At 40.7% G+C, this 22457-nt stretch overlaps 1 protein-coding gene across 1 annotated transcript in view; it reads left to right on the top strand.

Moving 5' to 3' along the window:
- Positions 1 to 22457, top strand: part of ARFGEF1 (ADP ribosylation factor guanine nucleotide exchange factor 1) — a 489402-nt gene that overhangs the window by 384587 nt on the left and 82358 nt on the right. The window contains 6 exon segments of the mRNA XM_053715099.1: positions 13011 to 13139; positions 16989 to 17147; positions 17802 to 17952; positions 21042 to 21132; positions 21472 to 21512; positions 21591 to 21760. Of these exon segments, the coding sequence (XP_053571074.1) occupies positions 13011 to 13139; positions 16989 to 17147; positions 17802 to 17952; positions 21042 to 21132; positions 21472 to 21512; positions 21591 to 21760 (741 nt within the window).

Here is a 22457-nt window from a genome sequence, read left to right as displayed (position 1 = left end):
AGAATATCAACCAGGAAATAGTTGTTCCTTCTCTGTGTGCTAATCCAGTTTCTAACAAGGAACGTCTGTTACACCATCTTGATGGGGTTCGTGCTTTAAAGTTTTATCTAAAAGCAACTAAAGACTTCAGACAAACATCGTCCTTGTTTGTCGTCTATTCTGGCAAGAGGAGAAGTCAAAAGGCGACTGCGACCTCTCTGTCTTTCTGGCTGAAAAGCATCATCCGGTTGGCTTATGAGACTGCTGGAAGGCAGCCTCCTGAACGAATTACAGCTCACTCTACTAGAGCTGTGGCTTCCACATGGGCTTCCAAGAATGAGGCTTCTGTTGAACAGATTTGTAAGGCAGCGACTTGGTCTTCACTGCATACGTTTGCCAAATTTTACAAATTCATTACTTTTGCTTCTTCGGAGGCTATTTTTGGGAGAAAGGTTTTGCAAGCAGTAGTGCCTTCCGTTTAGGTTACCTGACTTGTTCCCTCCCTTCATCGGTGTCCTAAAGCTTTGGTATTGGTTCCCACAAGTAAGGATGAAGCCGTGGACCGGATACACCAATGTAGGAGAAAACAGAATTTATGTTTACCTGATAAATTTCTTTCTCCTACGGTGTATCCGGTCCACGGCCCGCCCTGGCATTTTGGTCAGGTTTTAATTTATTTTTTGTAAACTACAGTCACCACTGCACCTTATGATTCTCCTTTTTCTCCTAACCGTCGGTCGAATGACTGGGGGGGCGGAGCCTGAGGGGTGCTATATGGACAGCTCTTCTGTGTGCTCTCTTTGCCACTTCCTGTAGGGGAAGAGAATATCCCACAAGTAAGGATGAAGCCGTGGACCGGATACACCGTAGGAGAAAGAAATTTATCAGGTAAACATAAATTCTGTTTTTATTTCAGCTTTTTATCCCTTAAACATATGTTCATGCCCTCTGTCTACCTGTAAATGACCTCTGCTGGCTCTTCTGCCCCTCTGATGGCTGCTCTGATCATTAGATAGTCCAGTTAGTTGTGATGTTAAGAATAGCTGGTATTACAGGCAAAACAGCAGGGGTGCATCATGATAGAAGGCTCTAACTCAGTCAAAACAGCTCCTTTCTGCATAAAAAATTATGAAATCTTGTTCCTCATTCTCTCCCCTTCTCACTTGGTTCTGTCAGTCCAAACATGTCTGGACCAGCGATAATCTCCCTCAATGCCAGGTCAAATGTGAAGCTTCAGCATCAAACATCCATGTCAGTTCATGGCTAGCTCCGCCTCCAGAAAGGCCTTATATTTTTATGTGACTCTGTCTAATATTTAGCAGTAAGTAGTGCATTTGAGTAACGTTAGAAATGATTGATAATGTTGCTTGGTGCCTTTGCTTATCAGTAACGTCAATCTCTCTGTTGTAACATACAGTAACAGAACATGACTGTAAACTGGAAGGAGAAGGTTGGTTTCATTACTGGATCTAGAAATGTCTGATTTTATCCTTAGAATTACAGATAAGATGTGGTGATGTTATTAATGTATCAAATATTAAAAAAAATAAAAAAACATGCAAGATTAGAAAAAATTACTTTTCTCTTGTTAAGTGTAGTCAGTCCACGGGTCATCCATTACTTATGGAATATATCTCTTCCTAACAGGAAGCTGCAAGAGGATCACCCAAGCAGAGCTGCTATATAGCTCCTCCCCTCACATGTCATATTCAGTCATTGTCTTGCAGCCTAACTAAAGATAGGTCGCTGTGAGAGGTCTGTGGTGTTTTTTAACTTAGTTTATTTCTTCAATCAAAAGTTTGTTATTTTAAATGGCACCGGAGTGTGCTGTTTGTTCTCAGGCAGCATTAGAAGAAGAATCTGCCTGCGTTTTCTATGATCTTAGCAGACGTAACTAAGATCCACTGGCTGTTCTCATCTGAGGAGTGAGGTAACTTCAGAAAAGGGGAATAGCATGCAGGGCCCCCCTGCAAATGAGGTATGTGCAGTAAATTATTTTTCTGAGGAATGGAATTGACTGAGAAAATACTGCTGATACCAATGTAACGTAAGTTCAGCCTTAAATGCAGTGATAGCGACTGGTATTAGGCTGAGGAGTGTGTGTACACTGAAGTATTTTTCTAGGGAATGGAATTTGACTCAGAAAATACTGTTAATACTGAAGTAATGTATGAGCCTTAACTGCAGTAAAAGCAACTGGTAGCAGGCTTATTAATAACACTTCATAACTTTTAAAATGTATGTTTAAAACGTTTACTGGCATGTTAATCGTTTTTTGTGAGGTACTTGGTGATAAAACTTATTGGGGCATGATTTTTACCACATGGCCATCTTTGTTTTCTGCATAGAAACAGTTATCTGAGCTTCCCCACTGTTGTAATATGAGTGGGAGGGGCCTATTTTAGCGCTTTTTTGCGCAGTAAAAATTCAGTCACAATCGGTCTACTTCATCCTCCATGATCCAGATCGTCTCTAGAGAGCTCAGGGGTCTTCAAAATTCATTTTGAGGGAGGTAATCAGTCACAGCAGACCTGTGACAGTGTGTTTTGACTGTGATAAAAACGTTAATTATTAAATTGTTATCCGTTTTTGGGTATTAAGGGGTTAATCATCCATTTGCTGGTGGGTGCAATCCTTTGCTAACTTAATACATTTACTGTGAAAAATTGGTTGCTATAACTATTTTGGTTCATTGTTATTTCAACTGTGACAGCTTTTTGTGCTTCTTAAAGGCACAGTAGCGTTTTTTATATTGCTTGTAAATTTATTTAGAAAAGTATTTCCAAGCTTGCTAGTCTCATTGCTAGTCTGTTTAAACATGTCTGACACAGATGAATCTCTTTGTTCAATATGTTTAAAGGCCAATGTGGAGCCCAATAGAAATTTGTGTACTAATTGCATTGATGTTACTTTAAATAAAAGTCAATCTTTACATGTAAAGAAATTATCACCAGACAACGAGGGGGAAGTTATGCCGACTAACTCTCCTCACGTGTCAGTACCTTTGCCTCCCGCTCAGGAGGTGCGTGATTTTGTGGCGCCAAGTACATCAGGGAGGCCCTTACAAATCACTTTGCAAGACATGGCTACTGTTATGACAGAAGTATTATCTAAATTGCCAGAATTAAGAGGCAAGCGCGATAGCTCTGGGTTAAGGACAGAGCGCGCGGATGAGGTGAGAGCCATGTCAGATACTGCGTCACAGTTTGCAGAACATGAAGACGGAGAGCTTCATTCTGTGGGTGACGGATCTGATCCAGGGAGACTGGATTCAGAGATTTCTAATTTTAAATTTAAGCTTGAGAACCTCCGCATATTGCTAGGGGAGGTATTAGCGGCTCTGAATGATTGTAACACGGTTGCAATTCCAGAAAAATTATGTAGGTTGGATAGATACTATGCGGTACCGGTGTGTACTGACGTGTTTCCTATACCTAAAAGGCTTACAGAGATTATTAGCAAGGAGTGGGATAGACCTGGTGTGCCTTTTTCCCCTCCTCCCATATTTAGGAAAATGTTTCCTATAGACGCCACCACACGAGACTTATGGCAGACGGTCCCTAAGGTGGAGGGAGCAGTTTCTACTTTAGCTAAGCGTACCACTATCCCGGTGGAGGATAGTTGTGCCTTTTCAGATCCAATGGATAAGAAATTAGAGGGTTACCTTAAGAAAATGTTTGTTCAACAAGGTGTTATCTTACAGCCCCTTGCATGCATTGCGCCTGTCACTGCTGCGGCGGCATTCTGGTTTGAGTCTCTGGAAGAGGCCATTCGCACAGCTCCATTGGATGAAATTATGAACAAGCTTAAAGCACTTAAGCTAGCTAACGCATTTGTTTCTGATGCCGTCGTACATTTAACCAAACTTACGGCTAAGAACTCCGGATTCGCCATCCAAGCGCGCAGAGCGCTATGGCTTAAATCCTGGTCAGCTGACGTGACTTCTAAATCTAAATTGCTTAATATTCCTTTCAAAGGGCAGACCTTATTCGGGCCCGGCTTGAAAGAAATTATAGCTGACATTACGGGAGGTAAGGGCCATGCTCTACCTCAGGACAGGGCCAAATCAAAGGCCAAACAGTCTAATTTTCGTGCCTTTCGTAACCTCAAGGCAGGAGCAGCATCAACTTCCTCCGCTCCAAAACAGGAAGGAGCTGTTGCTCGTTACAGACAGGGCTGGAAAACTAACCAGTCCTGGAACAAGGGCAAGCAGGCCAAGAAACCTGCTGCTGCCCCTAAGACAGCATGAAGAGCGGGCCCCCTATCCGGAAACGGATCTAGTGGGAAGCAGACTTTCTCTCTTCGCCCAGGCTTGGGCAAGAGATATCCAGGATCCCTGGGCGTTGGAGATCATATCTCAGGGATATCTCCTGGACTTCAAAACTTCTCCTCCACGAGGGAGATTTCATCTTTCAAGGTTATCAGCAAACCAAATAAAGAAAGAGGCGTTTCTACGCTGTGTACAAGACCTCTTACTAATGGGGGTGATCCACCCAGTTCCGCGGACGGAACACGGGCAAGGATTCTATTCAAATCTATTTGTGGTTCCCAAGAAAGAGGGAACCTTCAGACCAATCTTGGACTTAAAAATCCTAAACAAATTCCTAAGAGTTCCATCATTCAAAATGGAAACTATTCGAACCATCCTTCCCATGATCCAAGAGGGTCAGTACATGACCACAGTGGACTTAAAGGATGCCTACCTTCACATACCGATTCACAAGGATCATTATCGGTACCTAAGATTTGCTTTCCTAGACAGGCATTACCAGTTTGTAGCTCTTCCCTTCGGATTAGCTACGGCTCCAAGAATCTTTATAAAAGTTCTGGGCTCACTTCTGGCGGTACTAAGACCGCGAGGCATAGCGGTGACTCCGTACCTAGACGACATTCTGATACAAGCGTCAAGTTTTCAAACTGCCAAGTCTCATACAGAGATAGTTCTGGCATTTCTGAGGTCGCATGGGTGGAAGGTGAACGTGGAAAAGAGTTCTCTATTACCACTTACAAGGGTTCCCTTTCTAGGGACTCTTATAGATTCTGTAGAGATGAAAATTTACCTGACAGAGGCCAGGTTATCAAAACTTCTAAATGCTTGCCGTGTCCTTCATTCCATTCCACACCCGTCAGTAGCTCAGTGCATGGAAGTAATCGGCTTAATGGTAGCGGCAATGGACATAGTACCATTTGCGCGCCTGCATCTCAGACCGCTGCAATTGTGCATGCTAAGTCAGTGGAACGGGGATTACTCAGATTTGTCCCCCCTGCTAAATCTGGATCAAGAGACCAGAGATTCTCTTCTATGGTGGCTTTCTCGGCCACATCTGTCCAAGGGGATGACCTTTCGCAGGCCAGATTGGACGATTGTAACAACAGACGCCAGCCTTCTAGGCTGGGGCGCAGTCTGGAACTCCCTGAAGGCTCAGGGACTATGGACTCAGGAGGAGAAACTCCTCCCAATAAATATTCTGGAATTAAGAGCAATATTCAATGCTCTCCTAGCTTGGCCTCAGTTAGCAACTCTGAGGTTCATCAGATTTCAGTCGGACAACATCACGACTGTGGCTTACATCAACCAACAAGGGGGAACCAGAAGTTCCCTAGCGATGTTGGAAGTCTCAAAGATAATTCGCTGGGCAGAGTCTCACTCTTGCCACTTGTCAGCGATTTACATCCCAGGCGTGGAGAACTGGGAGGCGGATTTTCTAAGTCGCCAGACTTTTCATCCGGGGGAGTGGGAACTTCATCCGGAGGTCTTTGCTCAACTGATTCATCGTTGGGGCAAACCAGATCTGGATCTCATGGCGTCTCGCCAGAACGCCAAGCTTCCTTGTTACGGATCCAGGTCCAGGGACCCGGGAGCGGTGCTGATAGATGCTCTGACAGCCCCTTGGGTCTTCAACATGGCTTATGTGTTTCCACCATTCCCGATGCTTCCTCGTTTGATTGCCAAGATCAAACAGGAGAGAGCTTTGGTGATTCTGATAGCGCCTGCGTGGCTACGCAGGACCTGGTATGCAGACCTAGTGGACATGTCGTCCTGTCCACCGTGGTCTCTGCCTCTGAGACAGGACCTTCTAATTCAGGGTCCTTTCAACCATCCAAATCTAATTTCTCTGAGGCTGACTGCATGGAGATTGAACTCTTGATTCTATCAAAGCGTGGCTTCTCGGAGTCGGTTATTGATACCTTAATACAGGCTAGGAAGCCTGTTACCAGAAAAATTTTCCATAAGATATGGCGTAAATATTTATATTGGTGCGAATCCAAGAGTTACTCATGGAGTAAGGTTAGGATTTCTAGGATATTGTCCTTTCTACAAGAGGGTTTAGAAAAGGGCTTATCTGCTAGTTCGTTAAAGGGACAGATTTCTGCTCTGTCTATTCTACACAAACGTCTGGCTGAAGTTCCAGACGTTCAGGCTTTTTGTCAGGCTTTAGCTAGGATTAAGCCTGTGTTTAAGACTGTTGCTCCGCCGTGGAGCTTAAACTTAGTTCTTAACGTTCTTCAAGGCGTTCCATTTGAACCCCTTCATTCTATTGATATCAAGCTGTTATCCTGGAAGGTTCTGTTTTTGATGGCTATTTCCTCGGCTCGAAGAGTCTCTGAGTTATCTGCCTTACATTGTGATTCTCCTTATCTGATTTTTCATTCAGACAAGGTAGTTCTGCGTACTAAACCTGGGTTCTTACCTAAGGTAGTTACTAACAGGAATATCAATCAAGAGATTGTTGTTCCATCACTGTGTCCTAACCCTTCTTCAAAGAAGGAACGACTTTTGCATAATCTGGACGTAGTCCGTGCCCTGAAGTTCTATTTGCAGGCAACTAAAGATTTTCATCAAACTTCTTCCCTGTTTGTCGTTTACTCTGGACAGAGAAGAGGTCAAAAGGCTTCGGCTACCTCTCTCTCTTTTTGGCTTCGTAGCATAATACGTTTAGCCTATGAGACTGCTGGACAGCAGCCTCCTGAAAGGATTACAGCTCATTCTACTAGAGCTGTGGCTTCCACCTGGGCCTTTAAAAATGAGGCCTCTGTTGAACAGATTTGCAAGGCTGCAACTAGATCTTCACTTCACACTTTTTCAAAATTTTACAAATTTGACACTTTTGCTTCTTCGGAGGCTATTTTTGGGAGAAAGGTACTTCAGGCAGTGGTTCCTTCTGTTTAATGTTCCTGCCTTGTCCCTCCCTTCATCCGTGTACTTTAGCTTTGGTATTGGTATTCCATAAGTAATGGATGACCCGTGGACTGACTACACTTAACAAGAGAAAACATAATTTATGCTTACCTGATAAATTTATTTCTCTTGTTGTGTAGTCAGTCCACGGCCCGCCCTGTCTTTAAGGCAGATCTAAATTTTAATTAAACTCCAGTCACCACTGCACCCTATGGTTTCTCCTTTCTCGTCTGGTTTTGGTCGAATGACTGAATATGACATGTGAGGGGAGGAGCTATATAGCAGCTCTGCTTGGGTGATCCTCTTGCAGCTTCCTGTTAGGAAGAGATATATTCCATAAGTAATGGATGACCCGTGTACTGACTACACTACAAGAGAAATAAATTTATCAGGTAAGCATAAATTATGTTTTTCTTCTTAAATGGAAAAAGTCCACAGCTGTATTCACTACTTTTGGGAAATAAGAACCTGGCCACCAGGAGGAGGCAGACAACCCAGCCAAAGGCTTAAATACTCCTCCCACTCCCCTCATTCCCCAGTCATTCTTTGCCTTTCGTCCCAGGAGGATGGCAGTGAAGTGTCAGAATTTGTAATTTTTGTTTTTGTCTCTTATGGAGGGTAGTACTCTTCGGCATGGGACAGGAGTTTTAAGTAGTCCTGTCAGCCTCTCAGTAAGGGCTTGGATGAAAATTAGAGTCCGGAGGTTTCTGCGAAACCATCCCGACTCATATTAACAGCTCCTCAAGCAATCAGTGTTGTCAAACTTCGCTTCGGAGGTGGAGGTGATGCTACTATTTGTCACATTTGGAGGGCCGTGTTCCTGTTCCGTTGCTTAGATTCCGGTAAGATCGTTTCATTTTACTTTATTTGAAATGTACTGTAATGTGAATGTTTCCCGAGAGGCTACCACCTTGCGGGTCTAACTTATATATAAGGGTCTCAGTTTAGTCTCTTTTAGTATCTTGGAATCAAAGGTTAATATCTCCTGAGGGGGGGTATTAAACAGGGGGGGGGGGGGGTTATAATCATGTTTATGTGATTCAACCTGCTTATGTGCAATGTTTATTGGGCTCATGGTTGGAACATTGAGGCCTTTGGAAGTGACGCGGCCTTCTGGTTGGGCGCACTTGTTTGGACTGTACGGTTCACCTTGGTTCGGGTGTGGCTACGTTCCGTTGTTCCATTTCCGCATTCCCGACCGTGTGGTGAAGAAGGATATTTTCTAGTCCGCAGGGGTCTGGTCTTAGGAGGTGATGAGTGCCCCAGCCATTGGGGGTGTCAGGTACTGTTTTAGTTTTCACTACTTTAGTTCATATTTAAATATCCTCTATCCAGTTATGGAGGATTCTGATGCTGAGACTGTGTTAATTTCAGATTCAGTTACAGAGAATTCTGATACTAAGACTATTTTGATTTCAGATTCTGTGTCCGGTGATGAATCCGGAGTGGCCTTGTTGACCAGTTTTGTTCCGTATGCCATTTTGGAGTGCCTGGTTCCTCGGGCTCTGGGAATCAAGGAACTGCTGAGCCATACGCCTCTGGGGGTCCTGTTTTCAGAGAGGCGAGTTTCCCACCAAATCATACTTCTGCACATGCGGGTAACCCAGTTTATGGTTCCTCCATGTGGGGTGGCGTGTTTCCCGTGGAGGTTGCAGCACGTTTTCGCTTCCACATAATGTTGGCGATTGTCTGCAGAGTCCAGACATTTATTTGAGAATGTGCTTGTGCCCTATTGTCCCGGGGCCTCTACAGTTCCCCGCGGGGGTATCTGTCCCTGAGTGTTGTGCCTTCCGTTACAGGATTGCGCTCCTTCGCGTGTTGCTCAGACACGTTAACCTCCGGGTTGCCTTATATTTTATTTATATCCGATGGGATGTCTTTTATTTGTTTTCGTTTGCTTCGGGAACCTTCTGGGATTGATACTCTTTATTACTTCTTTGGAAGTTGTTAGACATGTTAGTCCTCTGTTAAAAATGTCTGTTTTCTGTTTTTTCCCCTACGAGGGAGAATTTATGCAGCTTGCTGGTTGGGACCCTAGGTGCAGGCTGGTCCTGTCAGGTTCGTTCGGTCTTGTGGCTGACACGTGGTGCTATTCTGCTCGGTTGGTTTGGTAGAAGCGCCAAGTGCTTAGGTTATCATTGTTTTTTCATGTTCAACTAAGCATTCGAGAGGACCTGTGGGTCCATGAGGTGGGAAGGATTGTTTCTGCCTTCAGTCATAGATGACCGGGCAGGGGAGTTTTTCCGCTGCGTCACTCTATCTGACATCTGATTTCATCTTACTCTTGACTGAGTTTTAAAGAGGCCTTTGGGTCTTCTTCCATTGCCTCCGGGTGAGTGGATCTCCTTTTAGGGATCTGTATTTCCGGTTGATTGTTGTACTTTTGTTTAGCTCTGGGGTTTCCGGAGCTGGGTAGGCTTAGTGCCTTCTCTTCCTTGTGTCCTCTGCTTGTGCGGAGGTGTTAGGGAGACTAGTCCTGCTAGTAGGATTTTATTGACCTCGAGGTATCCCTTGGTTGTCCTGAAGCTCTGAGAAGTATTTTCATACGACTTCTAGCCTTGATCCTTGGAGCATTGGACTTTAGCTAGGGGTGGTTCCTTCCTTTGGTCACAGCTTTCGAGTTCTTCTCGCTATCGGGATGTTCTGGATATGCATCCATACCCTTGTGTCTGGCTTTTTGGCTGGTTGGGGTGTTTAGTTCTAGGGTAAGGTTTGCCTGAACTATTAGGTGCCCGGACCTGTTTTTCTCCCTGAGACTTCCGGTTACTGATGCTTCACTTGGCCTTTTTACTGACCCAGTCTTGGGTGGTTTTGGAATCTTGGATCTCAGGGCTGGTCGGGGTGTTCCACGGTAGTGGGAACTTGGGCTATGTCCTTTCTCCATCTACCTAACTTGGTCATGGTTGGCCAGGTTTTCTGAGTATTTTTTTACTCTTTGCCACTGAGTGGCCCATGTCATCTAGTGGTTAGCCGTGTGGTTTGAGCCTCAAGGGTGGTTGGTTCATACCCAGCTGCGGGCGCTGGATGTCCAATTTCTGGTACACCTTCGGGTTGCATTCCCCTGGTCAGCTTGCCAGTGTTCTTGTGGATTCCCTGCTCTGCAGGTGAATGGGTTGGCTGTGCCTCTGCTTGGCAAGCTACTTGTAGGGGGGTCCTTTTCTAGGGCATCTGTTTTGGGATCTCTTCCCATTAGCCAGTGACTTCCGGCTTCATCCCTTTTCTTTAGGGGATATTCTTCTTCCTATGGAGATAGTCCTTGCTTGGGGCTTCTCATGGATGGGAGGCGGAAAGGTGGGATTGGTTCCCCCTGGGGTCTTGCTGGCTCCAAGCAGACTTGTTGGACTTTTATTTGATAGATCCTTAGGTCTATGGCCTTGTTGTCTGTTTTCAGAGTCGGGTTGTACTTGTGCTCTGTGGGGATGGCTGTGCTATCCTTACGCTCGTTTCTATACCTGTTTCGGGAGTCTTTTGTTTCTCTGTCTTGGATCCCGGAGGCTGGATTGGTCCAGCTGAGTGTGGGTCTGCAGGTCAGGATGACCGAGCCGTCTAAGGAACTGCGTTCGCGCAGTCACCTCTGGATGTGTGACCTTTGTTGAGTCTATCCTGTTAGCTTGGTCTGCTAGGGTATAGATTTTCCTTTCAACTGAGGATATACTCTCCTTCTCGGGGGGGCCTCGATTGAGGTTTTTGTGTTCCCCTTTTTAAGTACCTGTGTGTAGGTCCGGCGACTTAGGTTGCCTGGAACGTGCCCTCTGTCTGGGGGTTGCATTTGCGGTCTGTTTCTTGCTAGACTGCTTCTTCCTTGCAAGTATCCTCTGTGTCATCCTGTTGTGGACTGTGTTTTCAAAATTGGGGTTTTTCAGTTTGTATTACAAACTTTTTCATGGTCGAATACTTTGGTATTCTATGGCCAAACACTGAGAGTACTTTGCCTCTTCAGTTGCATTCCGTGCTTGCAGGATATTGGGGGGATGTCTGTTCTGTCTCTGCGCCCGGTCTTATCCCGGGTTTCGCTTGGTATAGGCGTGGCCTCTTTTCCCTGTTTGGGCCCCTTTGGGTTTCTGTGAGCTGGGCTCACTCGTGGAGGTGTTCTTTTTGTATTAGGGGACTTTTCAGTTTCCTTGGTTCTCCTTTGCCTTGTTCCCTTGGGGGTTTCGGCTGGTGTCTCCTTCATTTGTGGAGATGAGCGGTGGGGGACTGTTTGTTGGGCAAAGGTGTCTCCTGGAGGACTGTTGGCTCACTCAAGTCCGTTTTGCGGTCTCTAGTTTGGGTTCTGGACTAACTGCGAGTCAGTGTCATTGGGGCTTTTTCCTCTTAAATTTTTCTCAGCTTCGGACAAAGCGGATTTTTTATTGGGTAGAGGGTTCAGGCCTGGTGCCCTCAGTATGGGCCGCCTATTGTACCCTCCCGTCTTGGCATTCAGTGTCCTCTATAGCTTCAGTATTGTTTTCTCAAAAGTAATGAATGCAGCTGTGGACTCTTTCCATTTAAGAAGAAAAACATAAATTATGCTTACTTGATAATTTCCATAATTATGTGGGGCGTCCTTATATTCTTCTGGCACCTTTCACCCTGATATTTCTTCTACTGTTCCTTGTTCCTCGGTAGAATGACTGGGGCATGAGGGGAGTGGGAGGAGTATTTGAGCCTTTGGCTGGGGTGTCTCTGCCTCCTCCTGCTGGCCAGGTTCTTATTTCCCAAAAGTAATGAATGCAGCTGTGGACTCTTTCCATCAGAAGAAAAGGAAATTATCAGGTAAGCATAATTTATGGGGTTTTTTTTTTTATTTTTTTATTACTACGGGCTCAACGTGCTAAACAGTTGAAGCTGCTTTTGCGCTTGCTCATGTAAGTGTGCTTTACGCAATGTAAGGAGCAGTGGTCATACGACTGCTGCTTCTTACCCTCTCTGCCACCTCTGATGTAACCAAAATAAAACACCCTGAACACGTTTGTTCGGGGTGATTGATAGGCAAGCTCTTGCACAGTGTACCTTCCCTCACTGTATGGCCACTGCCCATTCACCCAGGGCTTGACAATACCAGGAGCCAGAGATCTTCTGGCTCCTAGAATTTTAACCCTGGCACCTAACTTTTTTTTATATTCTCTATATAGCTATATACTGATACTACTGATTTGTCAACCCCTGTGTTCATCACATAGGCAGGTGGACAGGTTCCTTTTCCACCCACCTTTTAGTACATGAGGCCTTCACCTGGGTTAAATACATATTTAGATATATTCTTCAATGAGGCATAACCTTATGTGGTGGTTTTCTAGGAATGCAATTTATTTTTACAATAGAATGTCCATTTAATCATATATTTTACTGTTTTCTTTCAGGAAATGGAACTTTCCATATTTGTTTTACCCAGCTTTATTAATTATGTTCTAAAACATCATAATTAGACACCATTCTATTTTAATTTGACAATAACATGCTTCTTTTCACTGAACAAAAAAACAATAATGCAATATTAGATTTTATTCTACAAATGTGTAGGGCTAAAATTATTTTTTTTGGTTTTCTTTTTTACCTTTTTGAAAAAAAAAAAAATCGTATTTTCATTGATGATTTTGTAGCTTGTAGCCTTCAAGGATGAGCCAGGTTTAGTATGAAGCATAAGTCTAATGTTGCTTAAATTAATATTGAAGTAATAGTTCTGTGACACAGTCTATTATAATTATTATTAGATTTACTTTCAGGCTTGGTGTGTTGAATTAACATTTTTTTTTGAATAGCATAACAAACACACATTACAATTTAGCGCAGTAAACTCTAGAAATGGTTTGTTTACTTTGTGGTGATGATTTTTTCTGAATGTAATAATGTAACTTTATTAACTTTATAGTTGGCATGGACACCGTTCCTGGCAGCATTCAGTGTAGGTTTACAAGACTGTGATGACACAGAGGTAGCTTCCTTGTGCTTGGAGGGAATCCGTTGTGCGATCAGGATTGCATGCATCTTCAGTATTCAGGTAAACCTTGTTATACATTTCATTGATTCTCACAACAATTTGAGAATTTTGAACACATCCAAAGCTCCCTTTTCATGTTATAATGGATATTTACAAAAGTATAGAGCTGAATCAGAATCTATAGGTAATTTCAGCAGTTTATTTTGCTCCAAAAGATCCATTTGCCTTCTGTGCACATAATAATCTTTCAGTTGTGGTTCTATAAAGTGATGATTAGGTTCAGTATAATATTCAGTAAACATCAGTACAGTGTACCAGATGCTTTAGACTTTGCTGAAGCATTTCCAATTGCTCTTGGATAAAACAAGTCTTCAGTGTTATTCTTTAAAAGGTTTTATACATTTTATTTGCAGAGATAAGTGTACTTGGAATTTTAATGCTAGACCGCTTTTGCAGATAAATTGAGTGACTGTGCATGCTGTTTTGTTTTGTTGTACACTTTGACTCTCATTGATTAGCTGTTCTCGGGGTTCTTTAGGATGCATATACTTACCAGAGAGCATGTGCTAGAATGAAAACTATGCAGCCTTTCAAAGTTTATTTCTTTACACTTGGGATTATAAATGCTCTGAACTGTGTATATATATATATATATATATATATATATATATATATATATATATATGTGTAGAGAAAGTGGAACACACCTTCCACTCAACTGCCTGGTGCACTGCTGAATAAGATAAGTACAAGCAGTCCCCAGTATACCAAACCTGGCCAAGGATATATGGCTATACTGAAATGAAGCAGGCAACACAGGATACGATGCAAAATAGCCTTTAATCCACAAGGTGCATAATCCAAATAATAGCGCCTTAACCCATAACGTTTCGGTTCTAATGTGAACCTTTTTCAAATAGAGCCCATCAACAATGTTGATGGCCTCTATTTGAAAAAGTTTCACATTAGAACCGAAAAGTTATGGGTTAAGGCCCTATTATACTGGGAAATGCTTGTGTGTATGTGTATATACTGTATATATATATATATATATATATATATATGTGTATATATATATATATATATATATATATATTGTAATAGAGATTATAGAGATCAGCGCTAGAAGTGTATGAGTATGCTGTTAATCTTAATATATCTTCCCATCCACTACTGGAAAATATATATGTGTACACAAGACACTTGCAGGTTAAACAGAAAACAGTCTCATTCAGTCAAATGTGGCAAGTCTATGGATATGTATTGTTCATTAATATCCACAATACTGGTTCCTGTGTGCTATGGAGAAGTAGGCTGCTCGTCTGAGAGAAGAAGAATGATCCCCCGCGGGGCGAGGTTCCTCTTAGAAAGCTGAAAGAGTATGAGACAAGACAAGCGCCCAGGGGCACACTTCTTGTAATACGTTCAGATCATTTACTTATAATATAGCAGTGGGAAAAATCCGCTCTCACCTGGTTCAACCTCAACTTATGAGGTATGCAGAAAGCACTTCTGTTAGTGTACTCTCAGCTCTTGTAGTCCTCCTGCGTGTCCTCAGGTCTCCAGTAAATCCGTGGAGTCTGCAGCGTATCCCTGGAACTCTGCAACCTTTATTTAAAGGGGACTGGGTTTATGGACTGGAAAAGTATATGGACTGTGCTGCATAAGATCCTAATTTCTTTTTCTTTTTTAATTTCTTCTTTTTGTAAGCAAGTTTTATCTTGTTTGTAGTGCTTGCTCTTAGTGTTTGAAACACGCAAGAAGTCACATCAGTTACAGGATGGTGAAAGTCGATGTTAGATGCTGGTCACAATATAACCAGGGTTATGTGGATTGCATCAGTTGATTCTCTTCCGCAAAAACTTTGTTCTTGAAAAAGCCCAGAACTGGGTGAAACCCATTGACGTTTTAAAGGCAGTAATTCCTATAACAATGTTAAGAAAAACCACATGAAAGACTCTATTTGAACCAAGAACAAAGTTTTTGCGGAAGAGAATCAACTGATGCAATCCACATAACCCTGGTTATATTGTGACCAGCATCTAACATCGACTTTCACCATCCTGTAACTGATGTGACTTCTTGCGTGTTTCAAACACTAAGAGCAAGCACTACAAACAAGATAAAACTTGCTTACAAAAAGAAGAAATTAAAAAAGAAATTAGGATCTTATGCAGCACAGTCCATATACTTTTCCAGTCCATAAACCCAGTCCCCTTTAAATAAAGGTTGCAGAGTTCCAGGGATACGCTGCAGACTCCACGGATTTACTGGAGACCTGAGGACACGCATGAGGACTACAAGAGCTGAGAGTACACTAACAGAAGTGCTTTCTGCATACCTCATAAGTTGAGGTTGAACCAGGTGAGAGCGGATTTTTCCCACTGCTATATTATAAGTAAATGATCTGAACGTATTACACGAAGTGTGCCCCTGGGCGCTTGTCTTGTCTCATACTCTTTCATATATATATATATGTGTTCTTTATACTATTTAGACTTTAAGATAACAAACCATTGTATTTTTATTCTGATACACAGAATGGATGGGTCATTGTATTTAGATAAACAGCTGGTACTATTACATTTATGAAAGAGCATCTGTAAAGAATTATTTCAGGTTTACATTTAGATTTCTTTGCATTTCGGTTGTTTAACAACTATAACACACATATTAAATTGTTCATAAGCAATTTTTTTCTTCTTTTACCTGGTAAACTGTGTATGTATGTATGTATGTATGTGTGTTATATATATATGATTATATTGACCACCCGACTAAAATGTAAGACAGCATTAAGCTAACATTCGTTAATATTAAAGGGACACTGTACCCAAATTTTTTCTTTTGTAATTCAGAAATAACATGCAATTTTAAGCAACTTTCTAATTTACTCCTATTATCAATTTTTCTTCGTTCTCTTGCTATCTTTATTTGAAAAAGAAGGCATCTAAGCTTGTTTTGGATTCTGTACTCTGGACAACACTTTTTTATTGGTGAATGAATTTATCTACCAATCAGCAAGGACAACCCAGGTTGTTCAACAAAAATGGGCCGGCATCTAAACTTACATTTTTGTATTTCAAATAAAGATACCAAGAGAATTAAGAAAATTTGATAAAAGGAGTAAATTAGAAAGTTGCTTAAAATGTCATGCTCAATCTGAATTACGAAAGAAAAAATTTGGGTACAGTGTCCCTTTAAATGTTTTCAATGTTTGTTGCTCAAATTATCATTTAATCAATTTATGGTAAATTATGCAATTCATTTTGGTTATGTAGCATTTATAAATGATAGGAAATGTTATAATATTGCAACAAATTATACTGCTCCTACCTGGCTACTTCATAATGCCACCCGACTGACAAACTTTTCTTTGGAGAACACTGTGTGTGTGTCAACCATTATCATTGTTTCAAGTCTGATCACAAGTCTGTTACCTTCAGGCATTGACACTGGTCCTCTCTTGGTTATCAATGTGGGTGTCTTTTTCAGTACCTGTCTTCTGTATTTCCTGGCTTTGTCAGTGGGTTCTCTAAAAGTCCAGATTACTGCATTATTCTAGCTTTTTCTGCCTTATCTGGATCACCACACCGATTTCTATTTTTTTTTTTTTTCTTCTAAATACTCTTGTCCACCTCTCTTTCCATGTTACCATCCATCCTTGACACCTTAATCTTCTTCTGATTAAGTTCAGTGTGTCACCATTCATTTGACGTTCAACCCTTCCTTTTAATTCACTCTGCTATTATTCTGGGTTATTAGGGACTTTTGCAAACTCCTTTTGTCCATGCACACTTCATTAGCTCTGTGTTCTTATTGTGGGTGATTTATGATGAAGCTTTATTCATTTTTTTATTAAAGGAAAAAAGATGTGTGTGTGTATAACATGTATATCTGTTATTTTAGCTTGAAAGAGATGCTTATGTCCAGGCCCTTGCAAGGTTTACATTATTAACTGTGAGTTCTGGAATTACTGAAATGAAGCAGAAGAATATAGATACCATCAAAACTCTTATCACGGTGGCTCATACAGATGGAAACTACTTGGGATCTTCATGGCATGAGGTATGATGAGTATAATTCTTAGTGTGGGATGCAGTTGACTGAATTATTATTTAGATGGTGATGCATATACATTTTAAACCTCTGTTTTAATTTCTGTGTAACTTACAGTACTCATCCAGTGCAGTCCCATATTTTATTATCCTGGTTTCTTTTTCATACCTGATCATTCATATCAAATAAACATGATCATCTGAAAGTATTTGATCCTTGTAATTAAGACCAAATAAACCTGATTATCTACAGTTTTGTGTTCTAGTCATCTATTCTTAGAGCTTGGCTATGGCCTTAAAAATTCAGATAGATTGGATCACCTGGAGTTATGTTCCTTGTAATCCAGACAGGATAGATATGGTCACCTCTGGTTACGTGATCTGTTTAAGTTCAGACAGAATGGGGAATGTGTTAAGAGTTTGGATGTTAAGATTGGCATTTAATATTATCCATTTAAATATGCTATAGCTATAGATTTTATTCAGGATCTGTCCCATGTTTAATAGCCACTATGTTTGAGTGTTAATGCAATACAAACAAGATCAAATAACTGAAAACTAAACATTGAGGTTCATATTAACATAAAAAGCTTCATAATTTTGATCTTACAAGCGTTGTATTTTTTTATGACTAAACAAATAAAACTTCTTTTCGATCACACAGATTTTAAAATGCATAAGCCAGCTTGAGCTGGCTCAATTAATAGGCACTGGTGTGAAACCTCGGTACATTTCTGGGACCATGAGAAACAGAGCAGGGTCTTTCACTAGCACCAAGGACCAGCACTCGGATGAGTTTGCCAGTCTTGGTTTAGGTGAGTGGTTCTTGTTTTTCAAATTACACTTAAATATGTATAATGTATATCCACATCTGAGTCTGTTCTAAAACACTTTAGCCTAAAAGGTATAAACAAATTTACAATTGTTGTCCTGTAAAGTCCCGTTTAATTTACAGTTTTCTCTTGTAAGGTGTATCCAGTCCACGGATTCATCCTTTACTTGTGGGATATTCTCCTTCCCAACAGGAAGTGGCAAAGAGAGCACACAGCAGAGCTGTCCATATAGCTCCCCCTCTAGCTCCACCCCCCAGTCATTCTCTTTGCCGGCTCTAAGCAATCGGAAGGTTAAAGTGAATGTGGTGTTAGAAAAGCATCATCCGTTTGGCCTATGAGACTGCTGGCCAGCAGCCTCCTGAAACAATTACTGTTCATTCTACCAGAGCAGTGGCTTCCACATGGGCTTTTAAAAATGAGGCTTCTGTTGAACAGATTTGTAAGGCAGCAACTTGGTCTTCGCTGCATACTTTTTCCAAATTTTACAAATTCGATACTTTTGCTTCTTCGGAGGCTATTTTTGGGAAAAAGGTTTTACAAGCAGTGGTGCCTTCCGTTTAAGGTACCTGTCTTGTTCCCTCCCTTCATCCGTGTCCTAAAGCTTTGGTATTGGTATCCCACAAGTAAAGGATGAATCCGTGGACTGGATACACCTTACAAGAGAAAACAGAATTTATGCTTACCTGATAAATTACTTTCTGTTGTGGTGTATCCAGTCCACGGCCCGCCCTGTCATTTTAAGACAGGTGATTTTTATTTTTAAACTACAGTCACCACTGCACCCTATGGTTTCTCCTTTTTCTTCCTAACCTTCGGTCGAATGACTGGGGGGTGGAGCTAGAGGGGGAGCTATATGGACAACTCTGCTGTGTGCTCTCTTTTCCACTTCCTATTGGGAAAGAGAATATCCCACAAGTAAAGGATGAATCCGTGGACTGGATACACCACAAGAGAAAGTAATTTATCAGGTAAGCATAAATTCTGTTTTTTCATAAGTTTATGTCTACACCACAAAGTTTAAATATACACACCCAAGATAATATAAACATATATAATATGAAGAAAATTTAAGTAGATGTCATCATTGTTCTGTGGCAGCCTTCACATTTAGCAAACACTGAAGAGCTAATTGCTTAATTATGATAAAATAGTGTAAAGTGTCTTTTGTTTGTTTGATTTATCATAAGCCAGCTTCATTATTGTTTCTCTACTTTTGTTACTAATGTTTTGAAATGGTTTGTTTCTTTAAGTGTGTTTTATTAAAGGCACATTAAGTAAACAATTAGGTATAGCATGCAATTTTGGAAAAAAAAGTTCCAATTTACTTACGGTATCAAATTGACTTTGTTCTTTTGGTATCCTTTGTTGAAGAGCATATCTAGATATGCTCAGGTGGCAAACATATCACAGTAGTGTTTGCAGCAGTGTATAGCATTTTATTTGTCATACTTCACAGTTTTATCACACTCGTACACTTGTAGAAATTGTTTAGTTGTTGGAGTTTCGTTTTTGGAGATCTTTTGTCTATAAAAGAGCTTGAACAGTTGGGCTTATTCTTAGAGAAGTGTACAGAGATTGTGAGGCACCAACTCCTACTAAGTATGTTCAAAAGTTCACATGCAATTTCATATATTAATATGAGTCTGCGATTTTCTTATAACGGCCACGTGATGCAGAGGACGACGGAATAAAAGGAAACTTAAATTTGTCAGAAAAAAATGTACTTCTTGTTTTAAATTCCAAGGCCTCTCTTTAATATCTCTGCTACTGTCTGTCTGGCATCATGACTAGTGGGGCTGCTCCAGAATTTTTATTGTTTAAAAAGATAGATAATCCCTTTATTACCCATTCCCCAGTTTTGCATAACTAACACTGTTATATTAATATACTTTTTTACCTCTGTAATTACCTTGTATCTAAGCCTCTGCAGACTGCCCCCTTATTTTAGTTCTTTTGACAGACTTGCATTTTAACCAACCAATGCTGACTCAACGGGAGTGAGAACAATGCTATCTATATGGCACACATGAACTAGCGCTGTCTAGCTGTGAACAACTGTCAAAATGCACTGAGATAAGAGGCGGAATTCAAGAGCTTAGATATGAGCATACCTAGGTGTAGCTTTCAAAAAAAAAAAACACCAAGAGAAGAAAGCAAATTTGATGATAAAAGAAAATTGAAAGTTGTTTAAAATTGCATGCTCTATCTGAATCATGGCAGTTCAATTTTCAATAGACTCTCCCTTTAATTGTATTGCAAAGACCATGACTTTTTCCAGTTTACTTCTATTTGCTTACTTCTCTTGATCGGCCTGATATTCAAAACCTCGCCGGCGTGGAGAGAAATCGAACAAAATGTTTGGGATTTTTGTTAGACCTTGTATTGTAATGTAGGAGTCTCTGTTTCACATAAAGAACACTATGTAGCTACACAAACATTTCTTAAAATAAAATGTGTGTTTCTAAACATATCTGAATTGAAGGGACATAAATAAAATCATACTAAACCAATCACACATTATACAATTTCTTATGTTATATTGAATTCCATTATTTAAAAGTACCACATAAATTTTCCTAAAGGGTCATCTACATATAAGCAAATAGCTGATTTTGAGAATGATCTGTTATTCCTAATAGTTAAAATGTATATTTTATAAAAGGAAAAAGCAGCTTATATTTACATTACTACTAATTATTCTATGTTTTTTTGCATCATTGATTTGAGCTTTAACCCATAACAATCCTTGCAGCTCCCAAGCAGGAGACTGCTGATCAGCCAATCAGGAATGACAATCACACAATCCCACAAATCACCAGCTGTCTTGTTCTAGAGTTTGCAAGGCTTGTACTTTCAAAGTTGGACTTTACCATTGTGTTTAACCCTTTGGTGGGTCATTTAATTTTACGTTAGAATGTCCTTTTAAACCTTAAATGCAAATGAATATGCACGTTAGTGCATGCAAGGAAATATTTTAATAAAAACTGGTAGGTTTGAACTTGTATTAAACATATTTCCTGTTTGTCCGTGTGTATTTTTAATATTTTTTTTCCCACTTTTTCCTTATTAAGTTGGAGGAAATGTTGACTGGAAGCAAATGGCAAGCATTCAAGAGTCCATAGGAGAGACAAGCTCACAGAGTGTTGTGGTGGCTGTTGATAGGTACGCATTTATAGACGGTTGTAATTTAATACAATACACAGTCTGTGGTGTAAGTTGTATTAGCCTATACCAATACTGTCAGACATCTCTTATGGGGGAAGTCATGCTGTGCACAGTGCTTAATAAACACCAACTGATTTTGCAAAGCATAATAATCAGAATATAATCTGACTTGAGGAAAGTTAAATCTGGAAGCAAACTGTTTGTATAGTTTCACTGTTACTGCTCCCTGTCCCACGTCACTGTTCTATTCCATCTTTCTGTTTTTCTTATTATTTTATATGGGGGGGGGGACAAAAAAGCAATGAATTCATTGTTGGATTTGTTTCTTATTTACAGAATATTTACAGGTTCCACAAGACTGGATGGCAATGCTATTGGTAAGTAGCATCTAGTAATTACATGTTTTTATGAGGGTTTTCTATATAAGTAAAGCTAACTGAATTGTTTCCATGCAGTGGATTTTGTACGTTGGCTCTGTGCTGTTTCCATGGATGAGTTGGTGTCCCCTACACACCCTCGTATGTTTAGCTTACAAAAGATTGTAGAAATATCTTATTACAACATGGGACGTATCAGGTTGCAGTGGTCTCGAATATGGGAAGTCATTGGAGATCATTTTAATAAGGTACTCACCTCCAATATCCCCTTTATCAAACAGTTTTAGCAAAATAGTTTATCAAAGTAAAACAGTGTTGTTTATAAATGCTGCTGTACCTTCATGTGCCTCTCTTTTCAACGCATTGGATGTCACTTGCATTACTCACGCCTTGCAGAAGTGTCTTCTTTATTATTTTATATTAATTGTACCCCGGCTTATTATTTTGTTAATTATCCCTTCTCTTTAAAACAAGTCCTACTGCCCCTCTTTTATGAAAAACCTCATATACTTTCCAGATTTCTCTTTTAAAAGAATATTCCACTATTGAAAGAAAATGTATGTTACCCATAATATCTAAGCTTTTCCTGTTGTCTAAAAAGACAGAAGCCAGGAATGTGTATGTTGTAAAGTATATGTGTATATCTGCCCAGACCTATAATGTGTATGCACTTGATCATAGACTATTGGCGTGTTGCCATTTTCTAGGTAACCCCCCATAATATAACAATGCAGAATAAATTAGTGTAGAACACTTTGCTATGTTGCTCCACTGAAGACTTTAGGTTTTGTATGCTTTTAGTGTTCAGCTAGCTCCCAGTAGTGCACTGCTGCTTTGGAGCTGAGTTTAACTATGTTTTTAACCCCTTTGCGGGAGTTAGTTGCACAGTTGCAAGCAATAGTGCAGTAATAAAATGTTGTAACTAGTTAAAAATCTATTCTGGTG

Source organism: Bombina bombina, chromosome 5, assembly GCF_027579735.1.
Source record: "Bombina bombina isolate aBomBom1 chromosome 5, aBomBom1.pri, whole genome shotgun sequence".
In the NCBI taxonomy this organism is placed as follows: domain Eukaryota; kingdom Metazoa; phylum Chordata; class Amphibia; order Anura; family Bombinatoridae; genus Bombina; species Bombina bombina.
Note: the sequence above shows the minus strand (reverse complement) of the source record. Positions and strands in the feature narration are given on the sequence as shown.